The sequence below is a fragment of the Camarhynchus parvulus genome, chromosome 2 (genome assembly GCF_901933205.1).
Source record: "Camarhynchus parvulus chromosome 2, STF_HiC, whole genome shotgun sequence".
Classification (NCBI taxonomy): domain Eukaryota; kingdom Metazoa; phylum Chordata; class Aves; order Passeriformes; family Thraupidae; genus Camarhynchus; species Camarhynchus parvulus.
Window position 1 is genome coordinate 58,820,357 of NC_044572.1, and position 15,108 is coordinate 58,835,464.

A 15,108-nucleotide genomic window follows, 5' to 3' on the forward strand; every position below is an offset into this window, starting at 1 on the left:
CCTTCCTTCCTTCCTTCCTTCCTTCCTTCCTTCCTTCCTTCCTTCCTTCCTTCCTTCCTTCCTTCCTTCCTTCCTTCCTTCCTTCCTTCCTTCCTTCCTTCCTTCCTTCCTTCCTTCCTTCCTTCCTTCCTTCCTTCCTTCCTTCCTTCCTTCCTTCCTTCCTTCCTTCCTTCCTTCCTTCCTTCCTTCCTTCCTTCCTTCCTTCCTTCCTTCCTTCCTTCCTTCCTTCCTTCCTTCCTTCCTTCCTTCCTTCCTTCCTTCCTTCCTTCCTTCCGCCCCTTCCTTCCGCCCCTTCCTTCCGCCCCTTCCTTCGCCCCTTCCTTCCTTCCTTCCTTCCTTCGCCCCTTCCTTCCGCCCCTTCCTTCCTTCCGCCCCTTCCTTCCTTCCTTCCTCCCTCTCTTCCCCCAAGCAAATTTCTTGTCTCCTGCTTGGTTATTTCTGTGCTGTAGTAAGGCTGCCTGCACCACTTTATGCCAGTTATTGCCTCCAGCTTTTGTTGCAGCTCAAACCAACCATTTCTGGTCATTTTGGTAGCAACACTTTAATAAGTGACTAAAATCTCTGCATCATTCTGAGAAGAAAAAACCTGTTGTTCCAGTTCCTACATATAAACCACAAAAGAACTAATGGAGGACTCTATAATGTGGTTATATCACTCTGAGGGAAACACAAACTTCACGCACAAACTAGTGAGAGTTTGGTTTTAGAACAGAGAATCAGCTACCAAGTACATGGTCATTTTAGTGGCTGTGCCCTTCCTATAGGTGTACATGGAAAGAAAAAAATTGAGACAAATCTACCCCTTTCAGCCAAAGGTAAGAATTTAAAGGAGTACAGTATCTGACATCTTAACAAATAAAAGCAGCAATGTGATGGGTATTTGTGATTTCTCTGAATGCTTTCAGTTACATTACAACTAGTTATTGAGTAATACATCCTTTGAACAGAACAGTACAACTTGCCAGTGCACAAAATAGCGCGGACAGAAGCCAATTATAAGAATAATGATAGTAGAAGTCAAATACAAGCTGAGAAAAGCTTACCTCAAGTTAATGAACTGGCATATAAATGAGTTAAAAACAAAGCACAAAAATCCATATTGAAATCCCTGGCAGAGTTTCAGCTCTAGTGTAATGCTCTAATCATGAAAACTATAGTACATCAACTTTAAGTGCTCAGGAGAACAGTCAAATCTCTGACTTGTAGTGGAGAAACAGGGGCTTTTTTTCTGTTTTCCAATACCCTGTTAGGGTCTTGCTTTTACTGGGTCAATGAGCAATCAGATATGGCTCAAAAATCCTAACCCAGTGGGCAAGTTCTAACCTTTGTAAACCATGAATGGCCCATCAGCACAGATTCTAAAACTGTGGCATGACTTCAGCAGCTGAAATCTGCTTTTGGCTCTTATTTAATTACCCCGAGTTTTCCTTTGCTTCTGTGGCTTGACTGCTGTAATAATGTTATTCGTTTGAAGCATTTGAGTGAAACTTTACATTTTAGCATTATCCATAAAAATCAATGCTAAGAAATCTCTATCGATATCTCAAGCCTCTGAAGACTTAACCCCAGCAGCAGTCAAGAGGTTTGACTGGCAGTCACCTCCTCAGAAGATGGAGAAGAATGCTTAATGCTCTGGCAGGCAGAATCCCATTGCTATCACAAAACCAGGAGCTTGAAAAAAATGACTCAGAGGTATTGGCATAAGGATCCTTTAATTCCATATTATTTTCATGTAGTGTTGCTAGGTTCTGGGTGTTGTTTTCATTTGAATAGTCATTATAGTGACTAGAAGTAGGTTTTAAATCTTGCAGGAATTTTCTCTAAAAATGAGCAACATTTTACAGGGCAGGCTCCTCAAAAGGAACTTGAAATGGAAACTGGGAAGAGTAATCTCACTAGACTACAAGCAGAGCCAAGGAAGATTAAGCAGTTTTGCAATGTATTATTCTCTCAAAAGTATATATAGTGAAGGTATGTTTTTTTCAAGTACATGGTAGAATGTTTAGCCCAGTTAAAATGCAGCTAACTGATCTTTTTAGAATAAATATTTAAATGTTTTAATAATGGAAATGAGAAATGCAGACCAAATGCTGAATCCATTGTAATTCTTAATTCAAATCTGTCAAATTTTGTGCATTTCAAGTTTTGAGAGTGTTTTTTAAATTTACAGTTCTGAATCCAATACCGTGTGCTCAGGGTAATGAATTGCTAAATTAAATTGTCTATTGACATTTTTTTAGGAAAAAATGGAAGATAAATTGATTTTCTTGGATGCTGGTATTCTGTAAGAATGAACATCCCCAAAGAGATTTCAAATGGAGCCTGTTGTCTTACTAATTTGCACACCATGCTACTTTTTTCCTTGATTAAAACCTTAGTAAGGAACTGCTCAAACCTTGGGAGTTGCTAGGCATAACTGAAGGCCAGCATGTGCCAAATATGCCACAGCACGGAGTCTTTAGTTGTCATCCAGCATACTGTGTGTAAGCAATTGGCAAGCCTCTCCTCCCTCTACCTCCCAGGACTTTTGTTATTGAATTGCTGCATAGTGTATCTTAGCCTAATTGAACTCATTACTTAAGGGACTATTCTGTCTACACAAGTATTCAGGAAATATTATTCCTGAATAACTATGAATAACATTCTTATGCTGGAATAAGAGTGGGCTAGATAATATGCCTAGATAAAATAATGAATAAACAGGTGCTAAAAGATGCCCTGGCAGCTTCACTGAATCGGAAAACCTACCAGGAGCGATTCAGTTTTTGCACATTAGAGCTGGGTGGAAGAAGCCCGGCTTCCCAGGAGCATGAGATGTGACCTATGAAATCACATACCATGAGTCAAATCCCTCATGGCAAGAGAGAAAGATGCTGAACAGCGTGGCTTGATAGAGGCTATTCCAGTTACTTCAAAAGTACAGCTAAATAAAAGTAGAATAGAAGATGACTCCCCCTAAAAGCACATTTTGCGTCTCAGGAAAGAAATGTTTGTCCTCATAGGCTTTAATGATCTCCTTGAGCTGACCAGGACCAGGACAGGCAGCCAGGAATTGCCCTACCAGACTGCAACATATTCACAGGAAGCTTTGACACAGGCTAGCAGATAGACTCCCATTCAATATCCAAGAGGAATCTGGGGGGCAAGGGCCAGTCTCAATATTCCCTTTGGATGTAACTGTCCTCTTCCAAGAGAGTGAAAGAGTTTGAAATTTTTTGGATGCAGCTTCTGCTAGGACAGGTGCCCTCTAGGGCAGGAACAGAAGTATAGATATACTTTGATTATCCCATGCTTGTTCCAGAGTATACTGTGATTTATACCACAAAAAGTGCACTGAAAAATTTTTGGTTTAAGAAAAGAGAGAAGTGTCTTGCTCTGATGAAAAAGGGATGACACAGTCACTACAGCCTTTTGGTTTTGCCCATACCAGTTGGCAAATCAGGAGTGATTATGTTGAAATTAGAATATCTGTGCCCAGAAGAAAGATGAGTCCTTTTATAGCTTCACTTATCAGGATGTGCTAAGGGTCATTTTCAATCCTCTTTTGGAGCCCTATGGTAAGCTTTAGAAGTAACAATATATTCAGTTTTTTTCTAAGACTGTGGAGTAGGGGTAAGCTGAAAATCTGCTTGCAACATTCATATGCACTAACATGGACTTGAGGACATTTCTGGTTTCAGGAGCTCCCCAGCCTTTACAACTGAACTTGAAAAAGTGTCTCCTGAGCCTAACAAGAAGCTGAACCCAGGAACATGCTGCTTGGCTTCCCTCAGATGCTCTTGACTTCAGGTAAGCCAATCCTTGTAAAAAAATAAAGCTCACAATTGTTAATTGCATAGAGGTGTGGTTCTGTTTTCTGTTTCCTTATGATGTATATTTTTTAAAGCTAGTATCTTAAATTCTTGTGTTTTCTATTGTGTTTCATTCTGGTACTGTGCCCATGCTTGTGCTTAACACTGCTATTACCATGATCTCTATGTTGGTTGCTAATCATGCTGTCTTTCATGTGATCTCCTTTTCTTCAATTTAGCAGTAGGGATATACAAGTAAAGCTACTTATAAAGATATTTGTGAATAAAGGCTACTTATTGTAGCCTTTACTGAGCCTTTATCTGAGCTTTACTTCCATCTCAGCATTATATGTGAGTTGTTCCATTGAAATAATAGCAAAATTTCATTACTTCTTCTTACAATTTTTTTGTTGCATAGAAAATATTAGCCACTAAATGACTGGGTTTTTGATACAGGTTTTTGGGAGAAGTAATGTACTGCTATTTTAAAAAGTATGTAAAATCAAGGTCAGCCTGAAAGAGTTTCCAGACACAAAGGAACTAAGAGTGGAACTAGTTGTATGTATAACAGGCCCAAGAGCTGAAGTTGATAAACTCAAGTCTTCAACATGTGGGTGTGCAGTAATCCTAGCTGGACAAATATTTAAAAATTCTTCAAAGTTTCAGAGTGCTGAATTTTGCTTCATTATGGAGTATCTCCAACTCATAGTCCCAGCAAAGCAATTAATTGTTATTAGATGGAGATACAAGTGGGGACAATACGGCCTGGGCCCAAAATCAAAAAAGAAATTAATCTCAACATGATAAAATGACAGATGTGTGTACTGGTCAAATACAACACTACCTTAAAAGAAAACATGTGAAGAACATGGTCATGTACAGAAAGACAATGAGACCAAAGAAATGAATGTAGCGCTACTTTGCTGAAAAGAATCAGAAGACACATTATCACAGAGGAAACACTTCATAAAGATAGTAGGGCTTGGAGAAGAGGGATTATGTAGGCTGCAGAGACCACCAGGCTCATTTACTCTGCCTTCTGTGAGGCTGGAATTGCAGCTATTGTAGTAATTTACTTTGATAACACATTGAAAAAAATCCATTTAATGACTAATACTGGTTGGCACGTGTCATTGCATTACTTAGGGCAAACTGTGGAGAACTGGGCAACCCAGTCTAAGGGAAAGTACTGCAGAGTGGCCCAGACTGTTGCCAAATATTGGAATAGATATCACATTCAGTGGCACAAGATACATGAAAAACTCTTTGAAGATTTAACTGAATTTTCTTTTTAGAAAATTTCAAAAGTGCACAGGGAAATAGATTCTATTACCTATTAGATGCATTAACTAATGTCTTAGTATAAAGCCCTTTGGTTTTAGTAAGCCTGTTTGGAACAGAATAGTGGCACTAAAACCTAGGTGAAGGACTAAACTCTTGACTGTGAAGTTATCTAGAAGATTATGTTGGGAAGAGTAATTTAATAGAAAATGGGCAGAAAAAAAGGAGGTCCCAATCAAATTCTGCCTGCAAAACTCCTACCTGAAAATGTATATTCACCTTTTTAAGGTATCTTTTCATAACTGTTCTTACAACAATTGTTTAAAAAAGCAAAACCCAAACCAATACTCCTATATCAAGCACATTATTGAGAGTCTAAAGTGACAGAAACCTCCTGATGACCACATCCTTTTTATGTGCCCATTTTATCTGCCACACACAACAGATAATGACATGCAACTTCCAGCAGAGGTGTTCACTTACTCCACCAGCAACCTGTCTTAAATATGATATTGATGTTAGTGTATCTATGGGTCCCATCTGAAGAGTGCATTGTAGCAGAGCGAGTGCCAAGTGTCCAACAAAATTGGCTGAGCCACGAGTGCTAATGAATACACAAGGAAGACAACCTATGGTGTGTTTGCTGGTGACCAGCATGGAATGGGGTGATGGAGAGATGTCAGTAATACCCAGAAGGAAAAGAAAGAGACATTCTTTAGACTAGATTCACCCACTCTTTCTCATATGTTTACTCTATGATGAGCCTGAGTGAAATCAGTGAGATTAACATCACTGATGACAATTCAATCAAAACTGAACCAAAAACTTTCCTTAAAATCAAATAAAAAAGCCAAGATTATCAATAGAATTAATTAAGCCAATATATTTAGCACATGACCAGATGCTAAAGAGGTTGCTTAACACAGTCTTGTAAATCAGATACCTGTAAAAACATATTAACTATAGTTTGCCAGTCTGGGAAACAAATGACTTTCTGTTCAACATCCAAATGATAGCAAGCATTACCTTTGGAATTATTTATTAATTTTAACATACTTATATACAGTGATCTTATTCTGATGTAGTAGTTTATTTCAACATAATCTAAGTAGACTTCTATGACTTACTGAAGGGTTTTTAATACATTTGAGACTTAGAGACACGTTCCTTACAAGCCTTCATAAATATGATAGCAACAATATGTCTTTTGTTGAGAGCCAACACCATTTAACGATGTCTAAGTTGCATCTGAAATGGGCAATTCTTGAGCAAAATAGGCCACATACAGCTTGAAATTAATCTAAGTAGCTAAAGAAATTTAAAACATACATGTTTTAAGGTATATATATTATATATTGGTGTATAATAATGTATACAAACACATGTATTTTAATGTTTATCTTTAATAGCAAAAAGTACAGTAGAATTCCACTGATGGCAAGATTTGATTGTAGAATATCCATAGAAAATTGGTGCACTTTTTTCTGAAAATCAATATACGCTCAAAACAAAATGTGATACCAGATAATTCTCTGCCAATAGCCTAAAACTGATAATCAATTTAAATACCCAAATAATTGAACTAAACCCTATAGTAATCAAATAGGCATTTGATAATGAAATATCTCCATTGAAAAACGTTACTGAGTAAAATTTTGTATCAGTCCCAACTAAGTGAGTGTACAACATTTAGGATAAGGCCTCTCAGTCCTGACTGGAGCTCATAGGTGCTATTGGAGTACAAATAATAAATAATAGTACATGTACTGTAAAGTCTCTAAACTCAGTGATAATACCAAGCATTTTCCATCTTTGAAACACTATACGAACGCAAAACTATTCCTCACAACACCCCTGTGAGGTAGGTATGAAAGTGTTACCCCATCTTACTGATGGGAAAACTCATCCCAATACTACAAGGTGCTGGCTGATGCTGCAAGGGGATTCCTAGAGGCCTGAGTTCCTGATTCCCAGAGGCCCCAGAAGTATGTTGTTCTTAAGCAAAATATTAGTCTAATAAAGAACTTGCCCACATCCTTAAAAATGTCAGTGGCACAGCCCAAAGCTGTTGGCTTTCATATTTGTCACTTTGTCAATTGATCGAGACATTCTCCCTTTGAAAAAATAAGGTACTATGCATTGGTCCTATGACATGCACAAACAAGTATTTTTCTTTTCATAAGTCTATTGGTACCTTTCATATCTGCAAAGGGAAGGCATTTACCTGTGAGTGCATACCTTGTGTAGCAGAGCTGTAGCAAGAGTCTCCCATTCTTTTACTTATATGCATAAAAATTACAGTTTCTTTTACTCATTTATGTGAATACTCGTTTATGTGAACGGTCGTATGATGGCATCAAGTTATATATTAAGGGGCACAGCCACATATTTTTTTAGATTCAGCTTTCAGGACCTCCTTTAAAACTGGGATAGTCCTGTGGAATGTACTAAAATATATTTATTCTCTTTTCCATCTTTTTAAAAATAAAGTCCATAATGCTTTTGCTTAGACATACTTTAAAATACTGTATAGCTAGCCATTGTTTTGAAGATGCACAAAGAAAAGCAAGACATTTGAACGTGGAAGCAGTCCCTCTTGCACCAGAATAAACCTGGAGTATGCCCACTAAAGGCTGTGGAGCTTCAGTGGTGTAAAAGCAGGCAGAGTGGAGTCAGGATCAGGACTTCCATCCTCCTGTCCTTCTGTGGCTGCCCTCTACCAGCAGCACTAACGAGCTTCATGCCTTCATCTGCAGGAAGGAGTGTGAGTGGCATGTTTGCCAGCAAATCCTGTGAGCTATGCACATACCTGATCACATCACTGAAGACTTCATCACTCATTATGCTAGTGTTACACATAGACGTAAAAAACAGGCAGCTCTTTTGACCTCTGCAGAATTAGAGAAAAAGGGAAAAAATAAACCACAGTATCTTCCAAATGACAGAGTACATGCAGAGAAGTAAATCAAAGGCAACAGAAAAACAGCACAAATGCAGCTTTAGAAAAAACAAAGCTTTTGCCAAAAGAGAAAGGAAAAAACAGGTTAAGGAACAGGTAATATATTGACGGCTAATAGACACAAAATTAAAAAAAATAATAATTGGGTAAAAATTAAGTTATTTCAATCATTTAATAAATGCTGTATAATAACTCATAGGAAAAATGGAAGTGAAAACTTTGAAAACTTTTCTGGAACGTTCCCCTTTAAAAATCATAACAGGCAGTTTTTCTGATCATATATAGAGTTTCTACATGGCTATCCTTTTAAACATCTGTAATTCAGCAGACTTTGGCCATTTTAATCTGTGTAGCATATTTTATTATTTAATGTCTTCGTATGATAAAAAAAATAACCCATACATATTTAAAAATAGATACCATTCTGCTTTCATCCTTTTTTGGGGGGGAGGAGGGGAAAGCAGGTAATTTTCCTCTTGTGTTTTGAACAGAACCATAGCTATCAGCTCTCCTTTGCTTTTCTTCTCTTTTGCATATCATGTTTTCTCTCAGCAAGACTCAGGGACGTGCATGGAGGAAGAAAAGCACAAATCTATCATTGTTGTTGAGTCACCTGAGGAAACTCATACCTTCTTTGGGTTCGTCTTATAAAACACAGTATCTGCATAACAAGGCCACTGAAAAATTATTAATACAGATTTTTCTCTTTTATTTATCTTTTGTCGGTTTTAAATGCAGCAGGCATTCACCATCGGAATATAACAGCTTGGAGTTTACTCAAACATACAGCTTTTTTGCAGGAGATACGTAACCACATGCCTAACCTTAAGAATGTAAATACTTTTATTTAAATCAATGTGAAAAAATAATTTGGTTAAAGTTAGACATGCTTTGATAATTGAGGATATTGGAAAAAAAGACAAAACAAAACCATGGGTTTAAACATATAGGTTATGTCATTTGGAATGAATGGATGCGAGCTGTCAATTTTTTTCCTTTTTGTATTTTAGAATTTGAACTGCTCCTGATAAATTTGTTCACAAATTTTATCATGAGGTGTATCATGAATATTAGGCAGATGTTTAAACAACCTGAAAAGGAGGCTTTTTCATTAGAGAGTACAGGATAAATGTTCAGAAAGCAGTCAGTTTGAAACAGTAGTCATTCCAAAATCTGTTTCCCCCCTCCAAAATTTTCTTTTTGGTGTCATTTTTAGTTCTACTGCCTTGGGATAAATGCTCTTAAAATTTATTTTCATTGGAAAAGTTATTTTAATAATTCTATCCCTTTGCACTGTTAATATAAATTAGAAAAACATTTGAATATACGGTGTCGACCTTACTCTGATTTCCAGATGCAATGATTAGAAGTCATTGACACCAATCTACCACAAGTGACCTTAGTCTCATATCTTGTTCTGTTATTAGAGTAATCAAGGAACGCAATTCAGAAATAATATTACATCCTGCATTTTATTCAATTCCATATGACAAAAATAGTAACCTAGACTAAGACATCCATTTCAATCAGTAGATGTGTCAAGCCAACAAGATTTAATAATAAAAAATATTGGATCTAGGTAACAATTCCCAGCTGTTTCAGGGAGGCTCCTAGCCCTACATGGTATCACAGTATAAAAATAGTGTCTCTCTTCACCATGCAGAGAGGAATGGCCTAACCCTGAATACAAAATGGGGTCAGTCTTACTGTACCATCATCAACCATCTTATTTACAACACTATACATATTTTTTCTCTTTTTCCTTTTTCATTTTTTCTTCTCTATTTTTCCTTCTTTTTTATTTTTTTTCTTTTTTTTAATTATACACATCCTTTAGGGAATAGAGATAACACTACATGGTACCAAATACTAACAAAAAAAAGTCACACCAAAAATTACACAGATAAATAAAAACATTCAATTGCTGAAATACAGCAACATTAAGCCACCTCAGTTTTCTTTAATGCTTGGAAACACTCCTAACCACCCACACACTGTGGCAAAAAATTATGTTATATTGTAGAGGTGTTACAGATATATAATTTTGCTCAGATATAGATATATATTTATATCTATATGTCTCTATCTCATCATTGTAGAAAATGGAGCTGTAGAGTTCATTGTTCATTTCTAATAGAAACGAACAGCTAATAAGTCTTTGAACCTCTTTTCACCCCATTATGTGATGGCAGAAATAGTCCATCCTCTTACAGTAATGATTTCTGTTTTATAAGAAAGATTGTCCTATATTTCAGTCTTAACTGAGAAGACCTCACTGTCTGATTCGTTCTTCAGGGGCATGAAACTCCTTGCGCTGTTACCCAGCTACCCATAATGTCCCTCAAGCAATTCTGCTGGACAGAAGTTCAGAGTGTCAACTCCACCATGCTTGTAACACACAAAAATGAGGTAGTACACAAAACATTTTCTGTTCAAGTTTTGATTAAGCCCCAGTCTCCTCAGCATTCCCCGCTTAACTTATGAGTGGAACCAATCCCTTTGTTTACTCAGCATAATTCCAACAATGCAATCAACGTAAAATTATATTTGATTAATCAGAATACATTGTGCTTTGGAGCAATCTGAAAAGATAATCAGACAGTTGGAAATAAATATGGAGCATTTGTGTGTTACTACTGCTCACGCTGCCCAAAATTCTTTTGTTCCCACTATTGTTAGGCAGTCAGCATCTTTCTTATGGTTATGTGTGGAAGAGACAGAACAGATTACAGGAAAATTAAACCTACATAATATTCTCCTTCCTCTATCCTAGACTTGAATTAATACCACACTCCTAAGATAAATGTATCAGAATTCTGTCAGGGGTGGTCACGCTTTTAAGTGGGCGTCGTAGAAAAGTTAAATGAATAATTTCCATTTAAGAAACAGCAGTCCCCATATTTCCTAAGGATCTGACAGTTCTCTGCAATTTTCTGCTAAGTTGATAGAGATCTCTCATTGTTTGAGCTTAAAACAAAACAAGAAACTGCAACAGGGTCCTCCTCCTTACTCCTTAAGTCAAAGTACTATTTATAAAATAGTTGATATCTTTGTCAGTTTCAAATTATAGACAAACCTCCCTAATACAAAATACTAAAAGTGCAATAGTATAAATTAAGAGTTTGCAACCACATTATACAAACATTACCTTTTTATTGTGCAGCTTTGATAACACGGAGTACTTCCTCACGACTGTTTATAATGTTGTGAATAATTTATGGTGCTAAGGTTTGTCTGTAACTTGTTTTCCAATCATTGAGCTAAAATCCACACTACATTTTTTTTTCATTTAATAGAACAACTGTCCACATAGCAGCTACAAATATTTAAATAAAAAAAGGTTTGTTACTGACAGGTACTTGCACATGAAAAGCATGCTATCTTTCCCAATAAAACTTCACAATTTTGCCTGCATTGAAAGAAACCACTTATTCATAGTAAAACAAAACTTGCTTAAAAAAAAAAAAAAAGGAAAAAGAAAAAAGAAAAATCACATAGCCAGATGTATTTTGCAGTACAAAAGCTTCATTTAAGTTTGGGGCTAGTATATTGTCTGTTACCCGCATAATCTTAACATTATAAATACTACAGACAAGGATACTGTAATAATACACAGCATTGGGGTACTAAATCACTTATTTAAGATTAAGATTCCTAAAAACATAGTCCAAGTTGCTAACTAATTTGAACAAAAACCAGCAAATAAGTGTGACAGAATGCCATAATGAAGCCCCCCTTTCTCAGGTGATAGTAAGTTTTGTAAGAAGCAAAGTGAATGTAGACTAGCCTCTTTCTGTTTCTAATGAAGTTATCCCATAACTGGTTTGTTTGTTTTCTGTTAAATTAAAAGGTTTCAAAGTTCTCAGTAACAGTCAAACTCACTGTTGAAAGAAGTACCATGCAGATCTTGCAAGACAACTTTTCAGCAGCCACAAAAAGTTATGTATTTCTGCTATGGGTAAAATTTTAAAGGGAACCTATGCATTTAGGTCAGGAAACTAATGCTTAGCTTCAAAAGCTGTACATGGGACAGGACAAGTGTTGTGTCGAGTAGAGGTCCAACAGTTATTCGGAATGAATGCTTTTAATTTATGCCAATCTCTTTATTATCCTCAATAAATCTTGTGAATGGACGACTGGCTCCCGTCTCAGAACTTGCTTTGTCCAGACTGACAATGGGAGGGCTGCTGCCCGTGCGAGCTTTGTCCATGCCACCGGTAAGGTTACTTAGAGGCGGGATGGCGCCTCCGCCTAGACTTACTGGGAGCTGAGGAATGCCACCGTTCTGTATGACAGAAATCTCATTGTTCTTCATAGCAAGTCCGTTAGTGATAGCTGCAGCATATTGGTTCCAAAAATTGGGGTCAACATTCATGGCCCGAGCTGCCAAATCCTTCTGGAACATCTCGGAGAACTTGAGAGCGTCGCCACCAAGCAAAGCCATGGGGTTTTCCACGGAGAGGCGTCGGCCACGGCGTGCAGGGGCGTTATTCCACATGTGAGTCCCCATGTGAACCTGCAGAGCGAATAGGGAAGAGAAGCACCCCCAAGTTAGCACATTCTGGTGAGGTGTCTAGCCTGAAATGCTGTTACTTAGAGTAGTGCTTGCTTTTTTAAAAAAATGCCCTTTAATTCACATTTATAAAAAAAAAATAATTTCAGTAAGGACACAGTTCTAAGTTCCAGACAGCCTACACAAAGAAAACCCAGATCCATGGTAGTTTTTCAATGTGCATTTGCTTCTTCTCAGTGAAAACAAAGAGCGCCGCAAGATTTAAGGGTAAATACCCTCTTGGGTTAGACAATTTCACATGCAAGCTGGAAGTCCTCACATGCTGAAGATTACCAAGGGCATTACTCATATTAGGAGATGAGTGGTTTTTCCCTTTTCCTTTTTTCATCCTCATTGTTTTCATGTTTTATCTCATCACAGAAGCACTGATTAATTTGCTAAATTTAGTATTTTTTAAAAGGGCATTTAAAATGTCTTCTCCAGGCTGAGTCCTGATGGTTAACCAAACGGCAGGAATAGGAGCGACCAGTCCTGTAGTAACCCATTGTAAATCTGTGAGAAACAGCTTTCTGCTCTGCAATGGCTGCAAAGTGGAATAGAAAACAGAATTTGGGGAGGCACCCAAGGAGCTGAGCAAGCCCTGTGTTCCTGGTTTATAGCAAGGTTATTTTGCATTGATGGTCCATAAGAACTCTCAGAACATGTCCACCAGCTGACTGGGTGTGCCATCACATCAGTCAGAACTACAACATGCCTACGTGTACAGTTGGAACCAGTTTTAAAGTTTGCATCATTGCACAGCCACTTTCCAGTCCTTATCTTCTACACAGTGAAAGCATAACGACCACCTCTGTACAGCAAGCATTTCCTTGAAGCTCCCTTCTCACCTATCTTTGGGATAAATACTTAGCACCTAAACTTGCTGAATTCAAGAGCAGTGCTCTTTAACACCCCCCTCCCCAAGCCTTTACAGTTTCATGTGGCCTCTTACCTTAAGATTCCCCTTTGTGGTAAAAGCTCTACCACAGATTGTGCAACCAAACGGTTTTTCACCGGTATGGGTGCGCTCGTGTATCTGCAGTGCACTTGCTGAGGAGAAGGTCTTCCCGCACGACTGACAGTTGTGCTGCTTGGGAGTCCGGCGAGGGGGGGGTGCCAGCATAGGGGTGATCCCCGGACTCATCACTGTCTGTGGTGCAGCAGGAACCTGGATTCCAGCTGGAAGCGAGGGAACCTCACCCAAAGAGATCGGCTTGCTGTGACCATTCACTTCCATTTTGATCATGGTAGGTGCTGTACTGGTGACCAGGCTAGGAGTACTTTGGCTGGGACCTAGAGTAAAGTTGGGTTCAAATAACTGAGAAGGCAGCTCTTTTAATTTGTGCGTCAGTAAGTGCTGTTTTAAATTACCCATAGTGGAACACCCACGACTGCAGACTGTACAAACAAATGGACGTTCTTTAGTATGGCTGCGGTAGTGAATTTCCAATGCACTCTTACAAGCAAAAGGCTTGCCACAGATATTACAAACAGTACTTTTAAACTTACCACGTTCTCTGTTCAGGAACAGCAGACTAAAAGGAGCCTCCTCTTTGATGACCGGTCTTCCCGGGTTGGTGGATGTCAGGTCTAATGCGCCTCCATTTTCAGTTGTGGGTGGTGGACTGTCTGGTTTTTCTGTCTTTAATTGTATTTCTTGTGGCTCTTCTTGGTTACTGAGACCGGGGGACTTTGATCTGAAACTTTCACTATTGCTATTCACAGGAGACAAAGCTTGCATGGAGGAAGAAGACTCTGACATTGCAGGGCTGCCTGCACTCTGGCTTTCAAGATCACCAACGGCTGATGAGGAGTCATTGCTCAAATGGTCACTTTCCCCTGATCCATTTTCTATGGATTTTAAATTGGTCAGCTGCTGACAGTTCATGACAGAATCAATCATTTTCATTTGATTCTCCAAAGCAGCAATACTGGAGATCACAGAAGGTGGTGAAGAAGGACATGACCCAGAGTAAGAGATAAGGGGTTTGGATGAATCACTTGCCGTGTCCTTTAGTTCCGGGTCCTCTTCCATAGAATTTTCATCAATGTCATCATCGAAGTTGCTCAGTGTGTCAACATTCTTCTCATCATAGGAAAGCTCGGAGTCCATGGCATCCTGGAAGCCCTCTGGTAGTGGCGTGTTCGGAATTTGACCACCCATATGCATACGAATGTGCTGCTGAAGAACAACCGCGTTTGTAAATTTCTTCTGACAAATGGGACACGAGTGCTGTACTCTAAGTGGTGGCTTTGCTCGATGAACTCCAAAATGTGTTTTTAGATTGCCTTTTGTAGTAAAGGCACGTCCACAAATTTTGCATTTAAATGGTCTTTCTCCAGTATGTGTTCTGTAATGCATCTTGAGAGCGCTCTGACAACTAAGCACACGGTGACAAATGACACATTGATTCGGATCTGTCATCTTCTTATCAATGTTCTCCACTAGCTGTTGTAGTTTTGAGGTTTCTGATGTTTGCATAGAGTCTAGCAGACCACCAAATGGAAACTTTGCCTTAAACTGG

General features: G+C 38.3%; 1 protein-coding gene across 2 annotated transcripts in view; it reads right to left on the bottom strand.

The window, feature by feature from the left end:
* Nucleotides 1-8,723: 8,723 nt before the first annotated feature.
* SALL3 (spalt like transcription factor 3) overlaps nucleotides 8,724-15,108 on the bottom strand; it is a 24,616-nt gene continuing 18,231 nt past the window's right edge. For both annotated transcript variants that reach the window (XM_030970672.1, XM_030970666.1), the window contains exons 2-4: nucleotides 14,093-15,108; nucleotides 13,536-13,876; nucleotides 8,724-12,547 (exon numbers count right to left, since the gene is read on the bottom strand). The exon at nucleotides 14,093-15,108 is cut by the window's right edge. In XM_030970672.1, coding sequence (XP_030826532.1) covers nucleotides 12,116-12,547; nucleotides 13,536-13,876; nucleotides 14,093-15,108 — 1,789 coding nt within the window. In that variant the 3' untranslated portion in view covers nucleotides 8,724-12,115. The remainder of the gene's footprint in view (nucleotides 12,548-13,535; nucleotides 13,877-14,092) is intronic.